Source organism: Crocuta crocuta, unplaced genomic scaffold (genome assembly GCF_008692635.1).
Source record: "Crocuta crocuta isolate KB4526 unplaced genomic scaffold, BGI_CrCroc_1.0 scaffold653, whole genome shotgun sequence".
Lineage (NCBI taxonomy): Eukaryota > Metazoa > Chordata > Mammalia > Carnivora > Hyaenidae > Crocuta > Crocuta crocuta.
The window spans coordinates 1,175,768-1,198,301 of NW_027527134.1; the positions used below are offsets into that span (position 1 = coordinate 1,175,768).

The 22,534-nt window shown below is 59.8% G+C and overlaps 1 protein-coding gene across 1 annotated transcript in view; it reads right to left on the minus strand.

The window, feature by feature from the left end:
* The window catches only part of NADSYN1 (NAD synthetase 1), a 32,519-nt gene that overhangs the window by 9,490 nt on the left and 495 nt on the right, over positions 1 to 22,534 (minus strand). Inside the window, exons 2-16 of the mRNA XM_077757365.1 lie at positions 21,202 to 21,408; positions 21,123 to 21,157; positions 16,699 to 16,759; positions 14,395 to 14,511; positions 12,763 to 12,816; positions 12,308 to 12,397; positions 7,743 to 7,794; positions 6,214 to 6,302; positions 5,971 to 6,088; positions 5,192 to 5,323; positions 2,444 to 2,518; positions 1,675 to 1,799; positions 1,178 to 1,226; positions 625 to 727; positions 36 to 204 (exon numbers count right to left, since the gene is read on the minus strand). Of these exons, the coding sequence (XP_077613491.1) occupies positions 36 to 204; positions 625 to 727; positions 1,178 to 1,226; positions 1,675 to 1,799; positions 2,444 to 2,518; positions 5,192 to 5,323; positions 5,971 to 6,088; positions 6,214 to 6,302; positions 7,743 to 7,794; positions 12,308 to 12,397; positions 12,763 to 12,816; positions 14,395 to 14,511; positions 16,699 to 16,759; positions 21,123 to 21,157; positions 21,202 to 21,408 (1,476 nt within the window). The remainder of the gene's footprint in view (positions 1 to 35; positions 205 to 624; positions 728 to 1,177; positions 1,227 to 1,674; positions 1,800 to 2,443; positions 2,519 to 5,191; positions 5,324 to 5,970; positions 6,089 to 6,213; positions 6,303 to 7,742; positions 7,795 to 12,307; positions 12,398 to 12,762; positions 12,817 to 14,394; positions 14,512 to 16,698; positions 16,760 to 21,122; positions 21,158 to 21,201; positions 21,409 to 22,534) is intronic.

Sequence of the window (22,534 nt, forward strand, 5' to 3'; positions counted from 1 at the left end):
CGACGCACCTCTGCCCGCGCCAGCGGCCCCTCTACCTGCCGATCTGCCGGGCCAGCTCGGCGGCTCGTTCCCGCGTCTCCCGGGAGGAGTTCTCGCTGCCCATGTAGCAGGTCGTCAGCACGCGCCCGCAGAGCTCTCGGGGGTCCTGGGGCGTGTAGTCGGGCTGGTCCACGATGCTCCGGACGTCGGCCAGCACTTCCTGGTCTGAAAACCACCAGGCAGCAGGTGGCAGCCGCTGCTCGGGGCCCAGGCCTCTGCTTCGCCCCACCCGGCCCCGTCTCCTCCGCGGGAGCAACCCCCTGGCTTTTCCGGTGAGCGCGCTAAGGGGATGCTTGATACGGGGCGCACGGGGAGGATCTCGACCCGGTTTCCTGACCCCGAGGCCCGCGTTCCTCCCGCCAGGCCACACCGCAGCACACGGCATGGCGCATCTGGCTTAACAGCCACGCCAGCCTGGCCCGAAGCCCGGGGAAGGACCTCATTGCCTGCTGCCCCCAGGTCCTGCCGTGACCTCTGAGCACAATCGCAGAGCTGCCGTCGCCCACGAAGACCAGGCCCAGCGGGTCTCCTCAGCCCAGCCCCCCCACCCCCGGAGCCTTGCTCAGACCAACGGACGCCACCTACTTCCGTCCTTCACAGCCTCGCAGACCTGGCGGCACATGGAGTAGACGAGGCAGGCGGTGGCCGCGCTGTCCACCCCGCCACTCAGGGGCAAGAAAAACCCGGCCTGGAAGGGGCCGACCAAAGGCAGGCGTGAGCAGAGCCTCGGACGCGACGTGCCCAGAAGCCAGCCCAGCCCCACTGCGAGCCCCACGAGTGCTACGAAACCTCGTGGGCGTCAATGGGTGTCAGCGTGCTCACGTGGGGGGCAAAGACATGCCCTGCACATTCCAGAAGGGCTTTTCCAGGGGAAAACGGACCCTTGGCTGGGAAGGGCGCCTAGGACTGATTCTCGGGAAACTGCAGACGTCAGGACACAAAACCCGCGGAAGATGGAATCTGTTCACTGGGAACATCGCTGGGCGGGACTCAGAGACAGAGCCAAACCTCCGCGTGCCCTGTGGTGTCTGGCTACGCGGACGAGCCCCCGACTGAGGCTGAGTGAAGGAGGGCTCGCGTTAGGGGGAAATCACTCGCCCCCCCACCCCCAGACTCAACACAAACGCGGAAACCTCACCTGTTGGCTGCGTCTCAGAAAATCCCAGAGCCAGCACGCGGGGCCGAGGCTGCGGGGCAACGGGCACCGTCAGGCCTGGGGCCACCGGCCGGGCCTGCAATCCACTGGGGTCGGCGGCCAGGACCCGGCGGCTGGGCCCAGAGCTTCGTAATTAGCTCACTTTTGTCTCCAAACAGCCCTGGGAGGCGGGTGGTGCCTCTGGCTCGGTTTGAAACCGGAAAACCAAGGCGCACAAGGAAACGGCAGGCCCGCGGTGCCCGCGTTCCCCCAACAAAGAGGCAGCAGGGCAGGAGGGGGAGGGGGAGGGGGAACCAGGCCGTCCGGCTGCAGCCTCCACAGCCTCAGCCCCGATGCAGCACAGCCTCCTCCTAACCAGGCAGCCGGGCCGGGCAGGCGGTGAGGACCGGCCATCCACCCGGCTCTGGCCCCCAAAGTGGGCGAGGGGCGCGGCCTCGGGAACAGGCCCCCCCCACCCCCCGCACGTCCAGGCGGCCCACCTGATCTCCTCGGCGGGACTGTGGTACTTCCACTCGACGGGCTGGGACACCGGCACCAGCAAGTCCTCGCGGGACGAGAGGGCGAAGTCCACCTTCACTCGGGGGTAGGGGCTCACCTTGCTGGCCTGCTGACGGAGGCACGATGCTGACGCCCCGCGTCACCCAGCCCCCAGGGGCCCCTGCGGTGGCTGACGGACAGCGGGATGCACGTCAGCCCTCCGGCGGGACGGCTGGGGTCAGAGAGACTGGCGGCCGCCAGCGCTGGGTCCCTCGTGCGCTCAGATGCAGGTCGGGGACCAGTCCAGCACCCCCACCCCCAAGATCAGAGCAGAGTGACCATGCGGCCCAGCTGCGGGTGGAGGGATGCTCGCAGTGCAGTCCCAGCCGCGGAGAGGCACGAAGCCCAGACGCCCGCCACACCGGGACGGGCCTGCACACGGCCTGCTCGGGGACAGCAGCCACACAGAGGACCTCCTGTTACAGGACTTCAGCTCTGAGAGACGCCCACAGTGGGCGAATCCAGACCGGACACAGACCGGTGGGTCCCCCGGCTGGGGGAGGGGCGCAGAGTGAGGCGGGCAGGCAGGGGTTTCTTTGGGGTGAGGAGGTCCTCAGTGTCAGGGCACCAAGGAGGTGACGGCTGCGTGGCCCCGTGAGCCTGCTCAATCCACCGATCGCCGTGTGCAGCGGGGGCGTCTCGACAAGCTGCTCTTTACAAAAAAAACGTCCTAAGTCCTTGTCAAGCATCCCGCGTGTCTGCCACACTCACCGCCAGGTTTCGAGATGAAATCTCTGCCCTGTAGCTTCGGACATCCTCCAAATCCAAGGTTGCGGTGAGGACTTCCTGGAGAAGGGGGTTTCAAAGGGAGAGCGTGATTTCCGGGTTTTCCTGCTCACACAGGTAAGCCGGCTGTTTTCCGAGATGTGCACATTCCACAGGAGGAGTCCCCCTTCTGCGGCAGGGACTGGGGTCTGTGGGCTCCTAGGGGCCCCGGGGAGGGCCAGCCAGTGTTGCTGCCCTCCAGCTGGTGTCCCGGAACCTGCAGTGAACGGGGCCGCGAGCCCGAATCACAGCACAGGCTTCTGCCAATCAGTGTCTGCGGGACCTCTGAGACCGCTTCTCTGATAAAGATGCACGGGGAACAGGGCCCCTTTGCTGCTTTGAACGCGCTGTGTGGAGATGGGACGGCTGGAGCTGCTGCAGCCATCCTGGGGCCACGAGGAGTGGCAACCCGGGATCTGAGGCCACGAAAGGGAAGGCTAAGCGGGAGCCTCGGCAATCCATGCTGGCATCCCTGCCTACATGTGCTGCTGTGTGACGGCGGGTGACACGTCCCTGCCTTCAAACCCAGGTGAGACAGGAATATTAGGAGTCAAAAAGTAACACAAAATAGGAAAAGAATAAAATTTCAAGAAACCGCAAAAGAAAGATCTTAACTCGTATGTACTGTTCCTTTCTCTGTGAAAATAACTCCTGATCAAATCACGTTACTGCAACGCCATCTCACATGTGCCAGTGTGGGACAGTGAGCGCGGCCCCCACCCCCGCCGGGTGGCACAGGATGGCCGTGGCCACCCTGCTCCTGCACCAGGCTGTGGGCAGCTGCCATGGGCAGCTCTGGGCCCAGGCCACGCTGGACACGTCCAGAGAAAACGGAGCTCACACGTTTGTTCTCTCATCATTTCCTGAAGCGATGGGCCACCAAGACCACGGCGCCTTCCAAATGACAAAGCCCAGGGAGGCGCGAGGCCACAAAGCACGAGACTGTGGACGGTGTGAATCTTTTCGTGAGAAGGCGGCCCCGTTCCACTTCTCCCCCGACCAGGTGAGCTTCGGCAGGAACATAGGACTGGAAGACCCCGGGACACACGTGCTGGAAAAGGGCCAGCAGGGGGCGCCTGGGTGGCTCAATCGGTTAAGCGTCCGACTTCAGCTCAGGTCACGATCTCGTGGTTCGTTGTGGGTTCGAGCCCCGCATCGGGCTCTGTGCTGGCAGCTCAGAGCCTGGAGCCTGTTTGAGATTCTGTGTCTCCCTCTCTCTCTGCCCCTCCCCTGCTCACGCTCTGTCTCTCTCTCTCAGAAATAATTAATTAATTAATTAAAAGGGTCAGCAGGTCTGTCGCCCTGTGAGATGGCTCCACGTGCCACACGAGGTCTGATCATGGCAGGAGGGTCATGGAGGAGTGGCCTGACAGCGTGGCCTCCCCCAGCCTCTCCTCGATCGCTGGGATGGAGTCAGGATTCTAGCCTGGAAACTGAGTCAAGGGCGTCAGGCTTCAGTGCGTGGCCGGATCACCTTGGTGTGCGCCCGAGAGACAGAGCCCTGGGGGCCTGACCCCGAGGCCTGGCCAGGGCTTGGCACCTACTCCTCCTGGTGCAGGCGGCCCCCTCTGCTGCCCCTCAACCCTGGCAGGGCGCCCGTGGCTCTGCTGTCCGCCCGCCGTCCTGGCCACAGCGACCCGGTCTGAAGGCAGCTGGGTGTTCCCATGGACAGAGAAGATGTGATGCCTTTCGCACGAACTTGACTTCTCCGAACTTGACCTTCCCGTCTTTACTGTGGCTGATATTGAACATGTGGAGGGCTCTGGGGTCGCTGTCACTTGGCGAGTAGGGCCTGGGGGACAGCTGGGAGGGAGGGAGCATCCCTGCTGCCGAAGTCGTGACCCACTCCCCCCCCACCCCTCCAGCAAGAGAGCATCACAGGGATCTCTGGCTCCGCTTTGAGATGCAAGTTTGGTTTCCCACCTGCTTCCTCACCAACCGTGTGAGCAACCCAAGTGCAGAGAAGTGAGTCTCACACTTACGACGGGACGTGACTTGTGCTGCTGCGTCCCGCAAACCCGTCTTCCCTCCTACCAGCCCCTGAACTAGCGTTTCCAGCCGACCCCAAGACGCGGGTGATGCCGACTGAGGGCCCCTCGCGGTCGCATAACCATGAGTCACTTCTCGACACCTGTCTGCCCGGCTGCTTCATCCCCACTTCCCGCCACCTGTGTCCGCACCGCTGACCCTGGGCCTCTCGCACGTCCAGTGATACCAGACGGCCCCACAGAGGGAGGCCTTCCGGGAGCCTGAGGGCCCCCAGGGCTCTCAGGGCTGTGCCGGGCCCACAGTGAGCACGTGAGGCGTGGACACGTGGGGAAGAGCCGGCAGGTCGTTCTCAAGTGGCCTCACCGAGCTCCTCTCAGCTCTGCTTGTACGCACGAGGCCCCCGCTGAGCGACCCCTTCCTGCGGGGACCAGGCGGTGCTGCCTACTCCCGGGGGGCCCAGTCACCAGCTCTCCCGTTGGGACGCAGCCCGCCCCCACAGCACCTGCCCGCTCGCTTGCCCCTGAGGGTGACTGTGGGGCTGGCGTCCTCCCCCGGGCTGTGCACATGGCGTGAGCCTTGCACTGTGGTGGCCTCTTCTGTCCGGGCGTGGGGATGGGTGCCGCATGGGGGCCCGGAGGAAACAGCCCCACACGAGAGCTCGGTCGCGGAAAGGAGCAGACGCCCTGGGTGCGAGCTGGCTCTCACCACGTCGTCCAGGGAGAACTGGGAGCCCTGCGCCACGATGTGGCCGTTCACGGCTACCAGGGCGCAGCCGTCGTAGTAGAGCCGGCCCCCGTCGCAGCCCTTCTGGTTGGCCAGCAGGTAGATGCCGCCATTCTGGAGAACACAGGGGCAGCGAGATCACCTTCCCTTCCTCGGTGCCCGCAGGGACCCCTCCCCCTGAAGGAAGGGCCTGTGCACAGTGGGGCCCAGTGGGGCCCAGGGCTGTGAGGCGCCGGCCTTCCCAGGCTCGGGGCGTCACGCCGACGTCCCCCGTCGCTGCCCCCCAGCACCCCTTCCACAGCGGCTGTCGTCTCCTGACACGGGAGGAGGGGTCATGGAAGGCAAACCCCACGGCACGGAGCTGAGACCCAAACCCGCCCCTCAGGGGTCACGCTGCCCAGCAAGGGTGGCAACCTCGGGGTCGCTCCCTGCGCTCTGGCTCGGCGCCACCGCGCACGCGGCCAGCGCGTCCCTCGACCCTCGGATGGTGCCTCGGGCCTGGGGGCCGACGCTGGGGCAGGAGCCTGTGGCCACTGGACCCCGGGAGCCGGGTGCCCTGCCCACCCTGCAGGGTCAGGGGAGGTCCCGCAGGCGTGGCCCCCGAGGGTGAGTCGGTGCACGTGTGCAGAGCACTGGCCGTGACCACGGGCGCCGACGTCTGCCGTGCGGGCCCTGCCCTGCCCGGGCACTGGGGACTGGGAGTGTGCAGGACAGACCCGGGCCGCGGCCCACACGCTCCAGCACGGCGGCCCAGCGCCTACCTTGGTGGTGGCCATGGTCACCAGATCCACCCTGGCGTGGGCTTTGCGCAGCACGTGGTGGCTGCCCGAGGCGTTGGTGAAGATCTCCACGCCATCCAGGCCCATGTCCACGTGTGGGCTGTGGGCAGATGTGGCTGACAGGAAGAGACCGGCTGCGCCCCGCCCTGCCCGCCCCGCCCGCCCCGCCCTGGTGTCCCCGAGGCCACCCGCCAGGGCTGCTGCACACCCGGGGCCGGGCCTGACCTGCGGGGCGTCCACAGCTCCTCACAGATCTCGCTCCCGATGCAGGTGTCCCAGGTGGCCAGCACTGCATCTCCGAAGGGCACGGTCTCCTGCAGGAGGGGAGGAGGCGCCTCAGCCGTCCCCCCGTCGGGGCTGCGTCCCCACCCCACCGCCCCTTCGCTTCCAGCCCCAGTGAGCCCCTGCCCAGCTGGGGAGCACCCCCCAGCCAGGCAGCCCGGTGCCAGCTGCACCGCCCCTGCTGACCCTGCGGCCCTGGTCACAGCGTTCGCCGAGCTGCCACAGGGCTACCATGGCCCCGAAAAGCTGTCACTGTGCTCTGGAAGTTTCCATGGGCACAAACCCCCATGGTCATCATTGTTATTAAGAATAAAGGGTCTTGGGGTGCCTGGGGGCTCAGTCCATTCAGTGTCTGACTCTGGATGTCAGTTCAGCTTGTGACCCCAGGGTCATGGGATTAAGCCCCATGTCAGGTTCTACACGGACCCCTGCTCCGGCTCGACTCCATCCCTAAGGTCCAGCTGCACCCCAGCCAGCCCTCCCCTGCAGAGATTCCGGACCCTAAGGAGCTGCCCAAAGGGCAGGAATTAGGGGTGCAGAGAACCCGGTGGCACAGGCTGATCTGGGTCCCTCAGATTCCTGCGCTGGGGTCCTGACCCCCCAGCACCTCTAAATGTGACTGTGTCTGGAGAGAGGACTTCACAGGTGACTGAGGGTCACCCAGAGGGGCCCTGATCCAGTGTGACCTGGGTCCTTGTAAGAAGAGGGATCAGGACACAGACACGCACAGAGGGATGGCCCCGTGAGGACACAGGGCGAGGACGGCTGTCCACACACAGGAGAGAGGCCTTGGGGGCCTGGCCCTGCCCTGCCTGGACCTCGGGCTCTGGCCTCCAGGACCAGGAGTCAAGCACCTGCTGTTTAACAGACTTCTCCCCACCCCCCCAGCCCCGCACCTCCNAGCCTGAGCAAATTAACACACTTAACACCAGAATGGGACCTCGGGCAGAAAGTGGACCAGTCAGGCCTCCCCCAGCACCCACTCTGTGCCCCCATGGCCACAGCCGCCCGTGGGAAGCGGACACGATGGGTTCCAGCTGTCACCCCAGCAGCTTCCCGTCAGAGGAGGGGGGACGAGGCCCCAGGCACAGCTGGGCGACCAAAGTGCTAAAGGCCTGGCCAGCCAGGTCCAAAGCACGAGGTTTCTGATGCTGGGTCTTCACCGGATGAGGTAAAGTCTTCCTTGGGTTTCACTCCTAGACCCCTCCCCCATCCCTGTCCCCACACCACTTCCTGGGCAACCCTGAGGCCCGAGCAAGGTGTGGGAGGGGTCTCAGCACAATGGGCGGGACGGGAACGGGGAGGCACGAACAGGCCGAGCACCGTGGCACCATCCTCCCTACGTGCCCGGGAATCTCTCCCCGCACACCAGCCAGTGCCGCTGTGGCCTCGACACCCCCACCCGAAGCGCAACGACCCCCAGGTGCACCATGAGCCTGGCCGGAAAATGGGTTCTCTTCCCAGAGACTCACCTGCTCTGTCAGGTCCTGTAGCATCCGGGGGAGAAAGTACTCCTCTGTCTGCCTGGGGAGGGAACCAGACAGATCTGAGGACGAACGTCCCAGAAAGCACGAGGCATGGATGGCATCTGAATGGGCACAAAAGTCAACCCGGAGCTTCCAACGGTGCGTCAGCAGAGGACTGTCAGGCATGCCCAGGCGCCCTGAGCCTCGTAATGCACGTGCGCAGGTGCTCTGAGCCTCGTAATGCATGTGCCCAGGCACCCCGAGCCTCCCAATGCACGTGCCCAGGCGCCCTGAGCCTCCAACTGCACTTGCCCAGGTGCCCCGAGCCTCAGGCTGCATGTGCCCAGGAGCCCCGACCCTCTGACAGCACGTGCCCAGGCGCCCTGACCCTCCATTTAAGATAAAAAGACAAGGGAGGCTGAGTTGACAAGCTGCCGCACATTTTGCTCGGAGCCCCTGCGGCGCCCGGGAAGCCCCCACCGCCTCGGCCTCCTGGGGCCTTGGTGGCCCGCGCTCCCAGACACGTCACAGGCACGATCTCAGAAGAGGGAGCGATCCCAGCGGAGCTCCTGATCGGACTCTGAGTCGGGAGGATCACGCCGCGCTGGACCAACACGCGATCACAAACCCAAATGATAAGGTTAAGCTCCAAACGGAGTGAGATGGACCGAGTCTAACTTGCGGCTCTTGGACAGGGCATCCCCAGGTACCACCCTGAAGGGCGGATGCAGGGAACAGATGCTTCCCAAGTTTGACCGCTAGTAGGCTTTTACGGGACGCTGCGTGAAGGCATTTTGTGAACCGAATCTCATTCCTTCCTCGGGATTCACGAGAGCCTCCCGCGGTGGCTTCAGGGGTTTTTGCTCGAGTAAATCATGAAGCTGGGAAGCTGGAGGGCGATACCTTCTCTCCCGCGCTAGTGACGGGGACAGGGACCTCCCAGCCGCCTTGCTGCGCCAGTGAGTCTGCAAACCATCCACAGGCTTGCTGACGCCGGTGTTGCGGCGTCAAAGGTAACTTTAGAGGGAGGAGCCAGCCAAGGCCTGTCCCTTCTTCCTCTCCTTGGCCTCCAGCCCCACCCAGACGCACCAGCACCAGCCCAGAGCAGGGCTGCCAGGGCACCGGGCACGCTCACCTCTGCGCTCCTACTCTCTGCTCCAACGCGTGCCTTCACCTTTTACTTGGCCACTGAACTTTGCCAGGTTCATCGAGAGCCAAAATACCCAGAGTAAAAGTCCTGCAGTAGCTTGGCATTCAAAGCTTGGCTCATGCGGGCCCAACCTCCTCCGCTCCGGTCCCCACACCCGACCTGTCTGCACAGCCCGCACCTTTCTCTGCCTGGATGCCCCTTCTTTGCAGCCAACATCCTCCAGAAAGATCCTAGCAGCACACTCCTGCCAAGAAACCTTCTTTGGCCAGGCCGACCTCAAGTCTCTGCCCCGGCTGGGAGCACAAGTGCCCCATGACCTGCCTGCTTAGATCTAGGGGTCCGTCTAAGAACATACCGAAAATGAGTAGATTCTTAAAATCTCTCCAGTCAAGAAGGGTTTTTTGTTGTTGTTGTCGTTTTCTTAAAAGGCCTGACACTGTACCCTGAAGCTGGCGTGTGCTTGTTACGAGGGCGGGGACACAGTAACCCAGCCATCTTACCCTCTGCGCCCTGGCACAGCTCCCAGGGGCCGAAGCGGTCTTTTTAAGTGTCAGAACGTGAAAACGTGAGCTGTTGCTCTGGCTCGCGTCCACACCACCGCCTCCAGGGGCGCAGGGACACGAGCGAGGCTGAAGGAGCCACCGTGAGACCCAGCGGCCCGTGCTCCCGGCACGTTCAGAGACGACACAACCTCATAAAAAGTCTCAAGCAAGAGATGAGCAGATGACAGAAGATAGAAAGCGAGCTCTGAACGAGGAGAGGAATCTGATCAGGAATGTGATCCCGGAGCCCAGGAAGCAGCAGGGCAGAGGCTCCGCAGACGCCTGCTCGGGCCACGTGCAGGAGCAACCACAGAACAACAACAAATAAATGGACAGAGAGAGGAGGAAAGATGTGGAAGATGCCAGGGGACGCATGATGCCCAGACAGCAGAGGCTCCTGAACGGGAGCGAAAGAACAAAATCCTTTGAAAACGGGAAACTGCAAAATATTCCTAAAATCAAAGACCTGCCTGTAAGGTCAAAACCACTCACGGCTCAGGGTGCCTGGGAGCTCAGGCGGCTGAGCGTCTGACTTCAGCTCAGGTCGTGATCTCATGGTTGGCGGGTTCGAGCCCCGCGTCGGGCTCTGTGCTGACAGCTCAGAGCCTGGAGCTGCTTCGGATTCTGCGTCTCCCTCTCTCTCTGCCCCTCCCCCACATACTCTGTCTCTCTCAAAATAAAGAAATAAACTTAAAACACCACACTCACAGCACACTGTGCAGAAAGCAGAGCAGCAGGCGCTGGCGCTCTCCCCGCAGAAGGCTGAGCACCGAAGCCGTGCCCCCTTGCACTTTGCGCGATGCGCCCCTCACACCTCCCGTGGTCAGGTCCCCTGCTCCCGGCCTCGCATCCGCACAGTGTACACTGTACGGAACATACACTCTGCCACTCTCCTCCTCCCGTCGTCCTGCGTCTTCTCTGAGGTGCGTGCAGCTTGCGGCCCCTGCCCCGGGGTGGGGGCAGTGAAGGGGGCACCCCTTGCCCTCACAGGGAACACCCAACTGTTGCCGGCTTTCTGCCAGCACCGGAGGGGGCTCCCTGTCTGGCGTCCTCGCCGGGGCCTGGTGCCCTGGCGCTCCAGCGGCGCAGAAACCTCACTGTGGTGTCAGCTGACATCGGCCGCAATGCCAACGACACTGAGCATCTATTGACACGGCTGCTTTTTCCCTACATCAAATCTCCACTGTCCTGTGCACCTTGGGTTTTCCTTTTTGATTGGCATTTTCTTTTTTTTTTTTTTTTTACTATTTCTTACCGATTCATGAGTTGTTTACAAACCCTGAGCAAGAATCTTCAGGTCCTGGTAACACTGTGGCCGTATACCTGCTGCTTTCCTCAGTTCTGAGAACGGTGCCTGCTGGCTAGTACCTCAGAGCCGGGAGCTGCTGCTTTGGATTCTGTGTCTCCCTCTCTCTCCCTCTCTCTCTGCCCCTCCCCTGCTCATGCCCTCCCTCTCTCTCTCAAAAATAAATAAATGTTTCAGTAGAGGTAAAAAGTAAAGGATGCAATCTTCCAGAATACGGGAAAGAAAGGTCACAACAGTTAGAGAAGCTGGTCTGGGAGAGTCTGGTCCCTGATCAAGAGGCGTTCCAGAAATAGAAAACAGAGAAAATAGAGTAGAAATCGCCCAGAAAGGACATGACGTTCCCCCAAAACACAGGGGCCAGGAAGGGCTGAACATGGGAGCCCGGAGACCTCCGCCAGGGCCCACAGAGCACAGTTTTAAAAGACCAAATTTGAAGAGAAGCTTCTGCCAGCGCCCAGAGAAAATAACCACACGGGCGAAGAGAGACCCAAGCGGCACCCAACTTCTCACCCTGGAGGCAATCCTTCTGACAACAGGGACAAAAGTGCTTTCTAGCCTCTCATTTATTTTTCATTCTGCAAAATGAATTATCATGTCAAATAAGCCACATCCGCAGGCAGGCCAGGGGCCAAAAATCCACCCTCCGCGAATCATTACTTAGGAAGTCCCATCTCGTGCTTTCGGGCCCTGAGCTCCTGAGACCCTTGGAATTTCCTGTGACAAGAGCCACACAGGTTGTCCTGAGTGACGTGGGGAAGGGCGCCAGGGGACGGCGCTGGCCGGCTCGGGAGCAGCTCAGGGAGTTGGACTTTCGGTCCCAGGCCTCAGGCCTGGGCAGGGAGCCGGGCTAGGGGTGGAGCTCAGGGGCCAAAGGCCGACCCTGTCATCAACCTCGCCCGTGTAGGAGGCCCCAGAGGACGAGGTTCCGGGTGCGGGGAGTTCCTGGGTTGGTGGCCACGCGGGGACCCTGGGGGAGCAGAGAAGCGCGTGCTCTCCACCCGGCTGTCCAGAGTACGTCATCGTTGTGCAGGAGAGCCACGATCTAGGAATCGAGCCCGAGGAGGGGCCGTAGGAACCTCTGGAATCTACTGGAAGGCGTGTCCCAGCAAACAAGCCACTCGTCAGAGAGAGACAATGATGCCGACACCCGTCAGCTCGGGACAGGGGACAGAAGTCCCATGTGCCCATGGCGGAACGGGGTCGCAAGAACATACGAAACTCCTGTTTTCCCACCTAAGAATACTGACCGTCTGAGAATGTAACGCTGAAAGTTCCATTTCAGCAGCAGCAACAATAAAGAAAAGCAACGGTCACAAAGGGACCTCCTTGCCACGCGGACGGCAGCCCTGGCGCGACCGGCTGGAGCCGAGAAAGCCTGGCTCGCGGGGACTCGTGACATGATGCGCCCGACGGCCGTGGCCATTGACGTTTCCGTGACGGCGACAGATCGGCGGAGCAGCAGCATCAAAGTAGCGGTACCTCCACAGCAGGAACCTGTCGCCGGCTCTCACCCCCCCGGCCCCACCCTGGGCCAAGGCCGCGCACGGGGACGACCCGAGACCTGCGAGCTCACCGAGTCCTGGACCAGGGCGTAAACCAGCGCAGCTCCCGGTAGTTGCCCTCGTTGGCCAAGGCCATCTTGGGCCTGATGAGCAGGATCCTCCTGCAGACGGGAAACCCAGGCAGCTCCTGAGATGAGCACGCGGTCATGGGGGCACCCGTGGGCCCACCCGCCCTGAGGTGGAGGGACGACCACAGAGCAGCCGAGGCCCGGCAGCCATGTGCCAGGCAGGCAGCTGATATCCAGGGGCCGTTAGGGGACCGTGACAGACCACCCTCCCTCCAGTGGCTTCCAGCCAACAGGGCCACGTGTCCCCAGACCACACCCCGTGGTCTCTCCTCTGAAGGTCAGAAAAGCAGTGCCAGAGTCCCCACCCGGGACATCGGCCTTCTCTACGGACCCGCGTTTCCAGAAGACGCCTCCTAGCACACGGCTCCCGGGGCCCCTCTCCCCGCGGCCACACCCACCTGTTGAGAAATATCACCCTGCAGTTATAGCGGACATTCCGGTGCATCACGGGCCTGCGGAGAGAAGGCAAAACCACACATGTCTTAATATGAAGTTTCCTCGGGCCCTTGAAGAGGGTCACAAGGCTCCTGTGCGGCTCTCTCAGAGTTAGAAACGAGCCAAGGGCTCTGCCATGGTCTAGGCTCTGAGACAGAAGAGCCTAATGTTTATTTATTTTTAAGGAATGGAGAGAGAGAGAGAGCAAGAGAGAGAGACAGAGCATGAGCAGGGGAGGGGCAGGGAGAGAGGGAGACACAGAATCTGAAACAGGCTCCAGGCTCTGAGCCGGCTGTCAGCACAGAGCCGGATGTGGGGCTCGAACCCACGAACCGCGAGATCATGACCTGAGCTAAAGTCGGACGCTTAACCGACTGAGCCCCCAGGCGCCCCTGGACTCCTCTAAATGAAGCACAGTCAATCTCCCCTCACGGCTCTTCCTCCTCCTGGAACGTTCTCAGACCTGAGAGTGGCTTCCTCCCTAGCTCTCTGCACACACCCGTCACTGTTTCATCTCTGTCCCCTCCTGGCCTCATGCACCAGCCCCGCACCTTCCCAGTCCTGCTTCAGGGCGCCTCCTGACATGTCACCTGCGCCCCTTGCACAAGGCGGGTCTTCTAGGGGCCGAACAGATGCCCACCACTCGTCGGGACCCCTCCCTGACCACCTCGAGTGCTCCCCTCTGCAGGTGAGGGGAAAGCTCTATAAGCCAGGTGCTCTGCTGGCTTCTGGCCAGGACACAGCTGCACCGATCAAGGATACAAATGTTCTGTTCAGCTTATAGGTCCAGATAAATGCTACATTTCAAAGGAAAATATCTTTATAAATACGATTGCTTACATTTTAGGAGCAAAAAGGAGACAAATGCAAACAAGACTATGAACACCAAGCCCAGAGAAGGGGGCGAACCAGACGGCCAACCACAGCTACGGGAAGGCGAGAGGCGGTGACAGGCCGGCCGGGCCACTGAGCACAACAGCGGGGACGAGCCCCGTGGCGGCTGAGCCCGCAGCCCGGGGACGCCCGGGTCCCGCACCTCCTGTGGCGCCGACGTGGTACCTAGGTACGGACCCTGAGATGGGGGGCTGCCCTGGACCACCCGGACAGTCCCAGGTGCTCACACGAGGTGGGGGAGGGGTCAGAGCCAGACGTGCAGGAGGAAGGGGAGCCTCTACGGGCTTCTAAGGTGAAGGAGGCCCCGAGGGGTGAGGTGGCCTCTCCAGGCTGACCCACATTTTCGACTTCTGGCGCCCAGAAACATAACACAAAGTGTTTGTGTTGTTTCTGTGTTTGGCATTTGCCATCATTTGTCACAGCCGCAACAGGGAACAACACAGTCCACGTGTCACCAGTCGTGATAAATGTAGACAAACCGGGTTAAAAGTCCTATGTGTGCGCTGCTTACACTAGGCCTGAGCACGTGTCACAGCGACGTGGAAAATGCAGTGGTGGGTACACGCATGGGACACCTGTGTCCCTGCCCCCGCCGCGTGTGCGCCCGCGCCCTCTGCACCCGCCCCCTGCACCCGCCGCGTGTGCACCCACTCCCCTGGACCCACCGCGTGTGCGCCCGCGCCCCTGGAACCAGCACTTACATTCCCACGTCGCAGATGATGTCCTGAGTGACTGGAGATTCCAGAAGGGCAGCCAGGACTTGGAGCGAATGCAAGAGGGTGTCCGACTCGTAATAATGATCCCAGCACCCGTAGCCGCTGCAGAGAAGGGAGCAGGCAGGTGAGGCCCAGAAACACACCGGGTTAGGGCGGGGAGGGGGGCTGGGGCCCAGGGGCCAATCGGGTCAGACACGCAGGGGCGCACCAGGCACAGGGGTCTTTTTAAAGCCCCCTGGACGAGTCCCCTGTGCAAGCAGGGCTAGGTCACCGCTGGAAAAGAGGACGCGTGTCACACGGGAAATGAGGAGGCCCCAGGGCCTTGCTCCCCGCCTTCAGTTACCATGAGAAATTCTCTCTCCTGTCAAGTGTCTGCCTGTAGATTTTTTTTTAACTTTTAATGCAGCACAAATCACACTGATCTACAAGCAAAAGATGCAAAAGAACAAGGCTGGATCCGAAGGAATATGTTTTCAAGCAACGAACATCGCTGACATCATTCCAGATGCCAGTCACAGAGCGACTCCTGGTTCTGGCTACAGATGCTTGTGCTGGAAGCAGGCTGAGTGGTGTCCCCCCCAAGAAAGGTGTGTCCACGGCCTGGCCCCCCAGGACCGTGTAAGGGAAAAGGGTCTTTACAGGGGTCGTTAAGGATCTAAAGATGAGATGACCCCAGACGGCCTGGGCAGGTCCTCCATCCGACAGGAAGAAGACATGGAGAAGGGGGTGGGGCGTGTGGAGGCGGAGCCGGAGGGACTCGGCCACAGGACAAGGCTCTGGGAGCACAGTGGGAGGAGGTGGGAAGGATCCCCCCTGGAGCTTTTGGAGGGAGCGGCCGCCAGCACCCCGAGTCCGGCCTCCTGAGCTGTGTGGGAACGAGTTTCGGTGTTCAGAACCCCCGGCATGGGGAGCAGCGCCGCGGGCGGTGGCCCAGCGTGAAGACGGGCGCCAGGGCTGCCTCCACGAGTTTCATGCCCTGGCACCTCCCAGGCCACAAGTGCCACCACATGGCAACACGATGCCAGAGGTCACGGGCCTGATGTCCAGCCGCCGACTGACACCTCGCCCCTGCGGCCGCTGGCAGCTCAAGGGGCATCTTACGGCGGGGGCGGTCACAGGCGCCCCCAGCCCGTCCTGGCCAGACAGCCCTCCATCTGTAAAGCCTAGAAAACTGGCCCAGAGGACACAGCCGGCCTTTCTGGCAATGGACCTCCAGACCCGCGAGTCAGCCTGCCCGCGGCACTGGCCCCCCATTCTCCTAACGAGCGCCCCACTGTTGCAATAATAACTGTGAGCCTGCTCGGCACAGAAACCACATGGAGCCCAGCTCGGCTGGGCCCTTGCCCCTGCTTGATACAAGCCCTGGGTTCGTGGAGCAACAATCCTCTGCCTCGTAAAACGACGGGTCCAGATTTGGAGGGCAGGGGGTGCGGTGGGGAGAGGACAAGGCAAAGGAGGGCGTAGCCTGGGGGTGCCGGGGCAGCGACTACCCTGACCGGGGGACAGGGTGGCGGAGGACACCCCTCCAGTGGGAGGAACAGACAAAACATAAAGCCTGAGACAGGAGCGCAGGAGCAGAGGTCACTCGGACAACCCAGGACCCCAGGGCCCCGGCCACGGAGCATCTTAAAGACCGGTTTGGTGTGAGAAAATGCTCTCGGGTATTGTGGGGAACACAGCCCAAGCTGAAGTCAGGGTTCCAAGGACAGAAGTCAAGCTAGTGAGAAAAGTGACAGATGCGGCCTCAAGGACTCACACCAAGAGATGACGTATATTTATACGGCTCGAGGAGGGACTTCTGATTCCACAAGCGGCCAGGACCTGGACACACAAACGGGCACACAGAGGAGCGCGGAGGGCAGCTGACACATGTCACAGATGGACCATGGCTTGTAAGAGACTTGCAGTGTGGCAGCCGGTTGCTTACTTCTGAAGACGGGGCAGGGAGGAACCAGCCTCCCTGTCGCCGGAAAAAGGCAGAGCGGAAGCGATCACGTACGCTTGTTCGTGGAAAGATGCGCAGACCAGTAAGCGAAACCTGTGTGCCCACTCAGAAGGGTGGCGGCAGACAGAAGTGGCCCAGCCCCAGCTGTTCCTCCCNTCCACGCTCGCCCGGGCCGGCTGGGTGACCCTGCCAGGTGGCATTAAGCAGGCCCGCTCACGGCTGACGCCCATACACAGCCCTGCACCTCCACACCTGTCCACCCCTCACCCTTGCCTTTCTGCTGCGGGGAGCTGATGCAGACACCTCCACCCGCCCACCCTGGGAGTCCGGTGTGCCGCTCTCACCATATTTCCAGTTCTGGTCCCAGCCTGTATCTCGCTCCTTTGCATTTGGCAATTTCAATACCTACACGTAAAGAGAAAAAGAGCAATTTCAGTGCCTACGACGTGTTCAAGGGCAGATGAAACACAGCTGCAGTAGGTTTGATAAAAAGCCAGACAACAATCAGAAGCTCCTGGCGATCTCCCTGACCCCAGGCAGCCAAGGACCAGACCCCCCACAGACCCCGCTTACACCCTTAGGAAGCAAGATCCTGATCCTTAGCCCCTTGGGGGCGGGGGAGGAGGAAGTAGTCACTCCCTGGTAGTGTATTAACAAGTGGATGCAGGGAGGAGGCAGGCCTCCAGGGACCCCAGCCTACGGCGGCACCGGCAACCTCCGCTTGGGGACAGCAGCGCCCAGCTGCACCTGCAGACGAAAGGCCGAGAGAAAGGAGCCTCGCTCTGGCCGCCGACCGCCCTGCTCCAACCAGATGCGCTCTGAGCTCTGAGCAGATGAAAGCAGGTGGATGTTGGGGAAAAAAAGAAAAAGGATGAAGGTCTGGAGGCACGTGGCTGAAAAGATGCCGTCCCTTGTGCCGTTCCGTCTTCACTGTTCTTAGCGAACCCTCTTGCGGGAAGCGGCTCAGCACAAGACGGCCGAGGGTGGCCTGAGGGGCGGCGCCCTTCGGATGCAGGTATGAGCCGCTGGACCTTCCACTCTCAAACAGACGCTGGTGCCAAGGCTGACTAGCTGGTGGCCTTGCTCAGCCACACCCCAGGGTCTGTGCTTGCAGGCTCACCCCTTTCTCTGCCTCCCTCTTGGGCCGGCCTCTCCCACAGTCTACCCATCAGGAAGATCTGTAGGCACCAGACGCCGTGACAGTCTTCCCGCCGGTGTGTGGGGCTGACTTGCTTCAAGCTCATGCCCTCCTTGCTCGTGACCTAAGTCCTCCTTGGTCTGCAGCAGACCGACCTACTGTCCTTGACGCCTGGAGACCACTGGCCTTGAGGAGGAAAAGACCAGACTCTCCCCGCAGAGAAGGCCTGACTGCATTTGGAAACAGCTGCCGCAGATGCCAGCAAGTCTGCCCAGGGCCATGTCCACATATGACTGCCCTGCCCCTGCCCAGGCACCTGCTTCTCATGCACCTTCCCCTTTAAACAGCCCCCCCCCCCAACTTCCGCCACAGGGAAGATGGCCTTTGACACATTAGTCCACCTTTTTCCCAGGTTGCCAGGCTCCTCAATAAATCAAAGTTTGCGTTTCTCCTGTCACTTGTCTCTCCAGCAGCCAACCAGGAAACCTGAGTTTGGAGCCGGTTTGGTGCAAGCTAAGCCACACGGGACCCCAGGGTCACCTGAGGACAGGTAAGCCTCATCCCTTTCATCCCCATCTCTGCCTCCCGGCCCACACTTCTCCTGTCGCGAGTGTACAACACGTGTCCCCACCAGGCATGACAAACCACCCCCAATTCAAGAGGGGCCCTGGGCACTTGCAGGGTGGTCCTTAGGTATCATCTTACCTGTCCCCACGCCCACCCGTAGGAGTGCCAAGGATGTGCGTGTAATGGAANTTACAGCGATTTGCTTTCTCTTTCGGAGGGCATTTCCTGCGTCAGTTCATTTAGGGTCGGAATCCAGTGTTTTGCATGTGACTGAAGTAACTCACCGTCAGTCTTTTTCTCCCCTATTGCGATGCTGCTTTTGTCGTACACACGGTTTCACATGTAAAATACATTTCCCCCCGCGGGTGTCGGGGTGGCTCAGTGGACTGAGCGGGGGACGCTTCATTTTGGCTCAGGTCGTGGTCTCAGGGCGTGTGGGATGCCGCGGGGTGTGGCCTGCCTCGCCCTCTCTCCCTCTGCCCTTGATTACCTAAGCGCGTTCTCTCTCTCTTTTAAAACAAACATTTCTCCTATTCATAAAGTAACACATGCTTATAATACGCAGTTTGGAAACTTGAGAACAGCACAGGCTAGTTCGCTCAACCCTTGCCAATGCTTCCTTCCTGGTAGCTTTCATTCCCAGAAACGCCTCCGTTTTTGTTCAGGTCTCTGCTCAAAGATCTTTTGCCCCAAACGGCTGGATTCCAGGCCTAGGGTGGGAAAGAAATACACCTCTAACATCTGGTTGTAGCAGGAAATAAAGAAGTGCTCAAAGAATGATGAAGACATGTTATTTTTAAAAAGGAGGGGCGCCTGGGTGGCTCAGTCAGTAGGCGTCCAACTTTGGCTCAGATCACGGTCTCGCTGTTCATGAATTTGAGCCCGGAGACAGGCTCTGTGCTGACAGCTGGGAGCCTGGAGCTGCTTCGGACTCTGTCTCCCTCTCTCTCTGCCCCTCCCCTGCTCACTCTCTCTCTCCCTCTCTCTCTCTCAAAAAAAAAAATTAATTTTTTTTTAAATTAAAGAGGAGTCACTCCTAAGGGGCTCCTGATGGCTAAATATTACCCAAAGACAATGTCCTCTTTCGAAAAAAAGATTGATGACAGTATAGGTAGTACACATCTCAGTGAGTAAAAAAGTCCATTAGTCCATAGTGACCAAGAAATTAAGAGAGGGAAATCCTTTTCCAAAAAATGTCAACTAATACGTGTAGAAGGAAAGATGAAATTAGGAAATCACCCCTTTACAGGAAGGAATTGATTCAGATAAGAGTCATCATTAAACGCAAGATGACTGGCTGAAAGGTAGTCTGGGAGCAGCATATTTACATGGTCTCAGAGTTTCAGTCCACGGGTTATTTGTTAATCACCAAAGGGAAAATGGAGACTTCTGGCAGAAGCCACCTGATCACACTTACCGTCAGCACCAGGACAGAGGGGCATCCCGCTGCTGCCTGATTTGGTGACTGAATTCACCGCATCATCCCCTCAGTACATTGTCCTGCCCCGAATGCATAACCTAAATGCAAGGGTGAGCAAAACCATGAAATCCAAGTTGAGAGACAAGCTGCAAAAAGCTACCCTTGACTCTTCAAAATGGTCATGTTATGAAAGGTCAAAAAGACAAAAAAAAAAAAAAAAAGAAAGGCTAGGACTGTGCTCTAGATTAAGGAATGCTAAGGAGCTGTGACAACTAAATCCAAATTCCCAATTGGATCCTGACTTTTAATTTATTTATTTATTTTATTTCTAGGAGAGAGAGAGAGAGACACGCATGAGCAGGGGAGGGTCAGAGAGAGAGGGAGTCACAGACTGAAACAGGCTCCAGGCTCTGAGCTGGCAGTCAGCACAGAGCCGGACGCGGGGCTCGAACCCACGAACCGTGAGATCATGACCTAAGTGAAAGTTGGATGCTTAACCAACTAAGCCACCCAGGCACTCCTGGATCCTGACTTTTTTTTTTTTTATGTTTTATTTATTTCTAGGAGAGAGAGANCCAGGCACCCCTGGATCCTGACTTTTTTTTTTATGTTTTATTTATTTCTAGGAGAGAGAGAGAGAGACAGCGTGAGCAGGGGAGGGTCAGAGAGAGAGGGAGTCACAGACTGAAACAGGCTCCAGGCTCTGAGCTGGCAGTCAGCACAGAGCCGGACGCGGGGCTCGAACCCACGAACTGCGAGATCATGACCTAAGCGAAAGTCGGACGCTTAACCGACTAAGCCACCCAGGAGCCCCAAAGATCCTGACTTTTAATAACAGATATAAAGGACATTATTGAGACAATTGGAACAAGCTGAATATGGGCAGTATTAGATAATAAATAGCATTGGACGGGTGCGACATTTCCCGAGTGTAATGCATTTCGTTTTGGTAATGTAAGAGATGGATGCTGAAGTATTTGGGAGGAAGATACCACCCGCAGCGAATTAATAGTGGAGGATAAAAAGTGGGGTAGAGGTGATGGAGAGGAGAGAGAGACGAAATGTGGCAAACCGTTTTCAGCCGCTGCGTCTGCGTGTATGGGTGTTCGCTTTAGTGCGCGTTCACCTGGCTTGTATGTTAACATTTTTCAAAGTAAAAAACTGCAGGAAAAAAAATGTTCCTAAGAGGGACACAGAGATGTGTCAATCAGATCCCTGTGCACACTAAGGCCTTAGTCCCAAATGCCGGGAGTGGGGCCAGCAGCAGACACCTCCCGGCAGGGGCTGCTCCTGCGGCATAGCCGCCCTTCCCAAGGTCATGTCCTTGCAAGGCTGGCCCTGCTCGGTGGCTGTTCACGGGCAGGGGCCCGTGGCTTGGGCATTCGGTTCAGCCAGATGCCCGCGGTGCGCGTCCCGGCCCCGAGCAAGTTGCGCAGTCTCGCGTCGCGGCTCAACTTCTCCCTCCTCCCGCCCCTGCGCTCCCCTCCCTGTCACTCACAGGCCTGTGAGTGAGACCCCGACCCTGAACGCCATCTCCCTCCCTTCTGGGGAACCCGACCTGGAGGCCTCCGGCAGAGCCCCCTCCCCACATCCCCACCTCCGCCAGCGGCTCCCACGCTCGCCCTCTCCTGCCCGGCTCTTACCCTCGCCGCACCACCTTCGGTATCTGACACCGTATCTGTTTGATTATTGTTCATTGATTACTGCTCCCCTCCCCCCAACGTGAGTCCAAGAGCATCAGGGATGTTGTCCGTTACGTGGGGGCTGCGGACCCGACGCCGGGCACCCCAGATGCTCAGGAAGGGCTTGCCGCGCGCATCTGCGAGGAAAGTGAGGCGCGGGGGAAGCGGCGCGGCCGCGGCCGCGGAGGACGGGGCCCAGGCCCCNCGTGTGCCCTCTTCGCGCCCCCCTGAACTCTTCCAGCGGCCCCTTGGGCAAAGAAACAGGAACTGGGCGCCCCGAGGCGCCACACTGGGTGCTCAGATTTAAGGCACGGGCAGCGAGGGGCAGCCCGGCGCAGTGAAGGCGGCCTTTTGTGTGCTCTAGGTAGGGGCACAAAATGCCCTGCTCTTTCTGAGCGCAGTTGCGAATTCCGTTTTAATAACTGGTTGAGTAGTCTGGGGTTTTTTTGTTTTTGATTTTTATTAAAATACATGAGTGCTTGGGGTACGGCGATGACGCGCAGGGGCACGGAGAGCCTGGTGTGAAGTTCAGAATACCTCTGGTGATAACGGCTAATCTTCCTGGGGGCCGTGCCAGGTACTGTTCTCACAGGGGACAGAAGCGTTTCTTGGAACCTTATCTGAACAGCACGGGGTCTGGTTTGGACATTTGTTAGCCTCGGAGTAATAGAGACTGAAAAATACAGACCTGCCCAAACTGAACGTAAAATGAAAAAGGATGTTAAAGAGCAGAGTCAGTGAGGGGCCGATTCGCTGCTCTCCTGGTGCGAAGACAGGCGGCCAGGTAGACCTGCCCATCCGCCCAACTTGTAGGAATTTATCCGGGGTCGTGTTCAGATGGTTGTGGAAACAGGCAGATGTGAGAACTGCCATTGTGATTTGCTCTATATGCTTGCAAAGCACCGGAAACAACTAATGACTGTCCATGCGAGGGTTGGGTAAATAACACACCCGTGCCGTGGGGTACCTGGCGGCTGTTAGAGAGAGTGGACTCAGCGTGGAGACAAGGCTCCTGACCTGTCACAGCACAAGGGACGGGAGGGAGATGGTCTGTCGTGAAAAAGACACTTAGAAAAGCTCTACACCAGAGCCTTAAATCGTGATGGGCATATAGGTGTTCTTTTCCTATTTTTCCAGAAAACATACTCCTGTGATAAAATAATTTAGCAGCAACGTAAAGAGGTTTGAAACAGCTCTTGGAGTCCTAAGACCCACGGCTCTGGGTTTGTGAATTGTGGCTCTAATGGGGGTCAGGGAGGTCACCTGTGCCTCCCCCCCACCATTCCCAAGGCATGGCGAGACTGACCTTTGGGGTGATTCTTGGGTTATCTGCAGCTTCTCTATGACACCCCCCCCCAGCCCCAGCGCCCCCC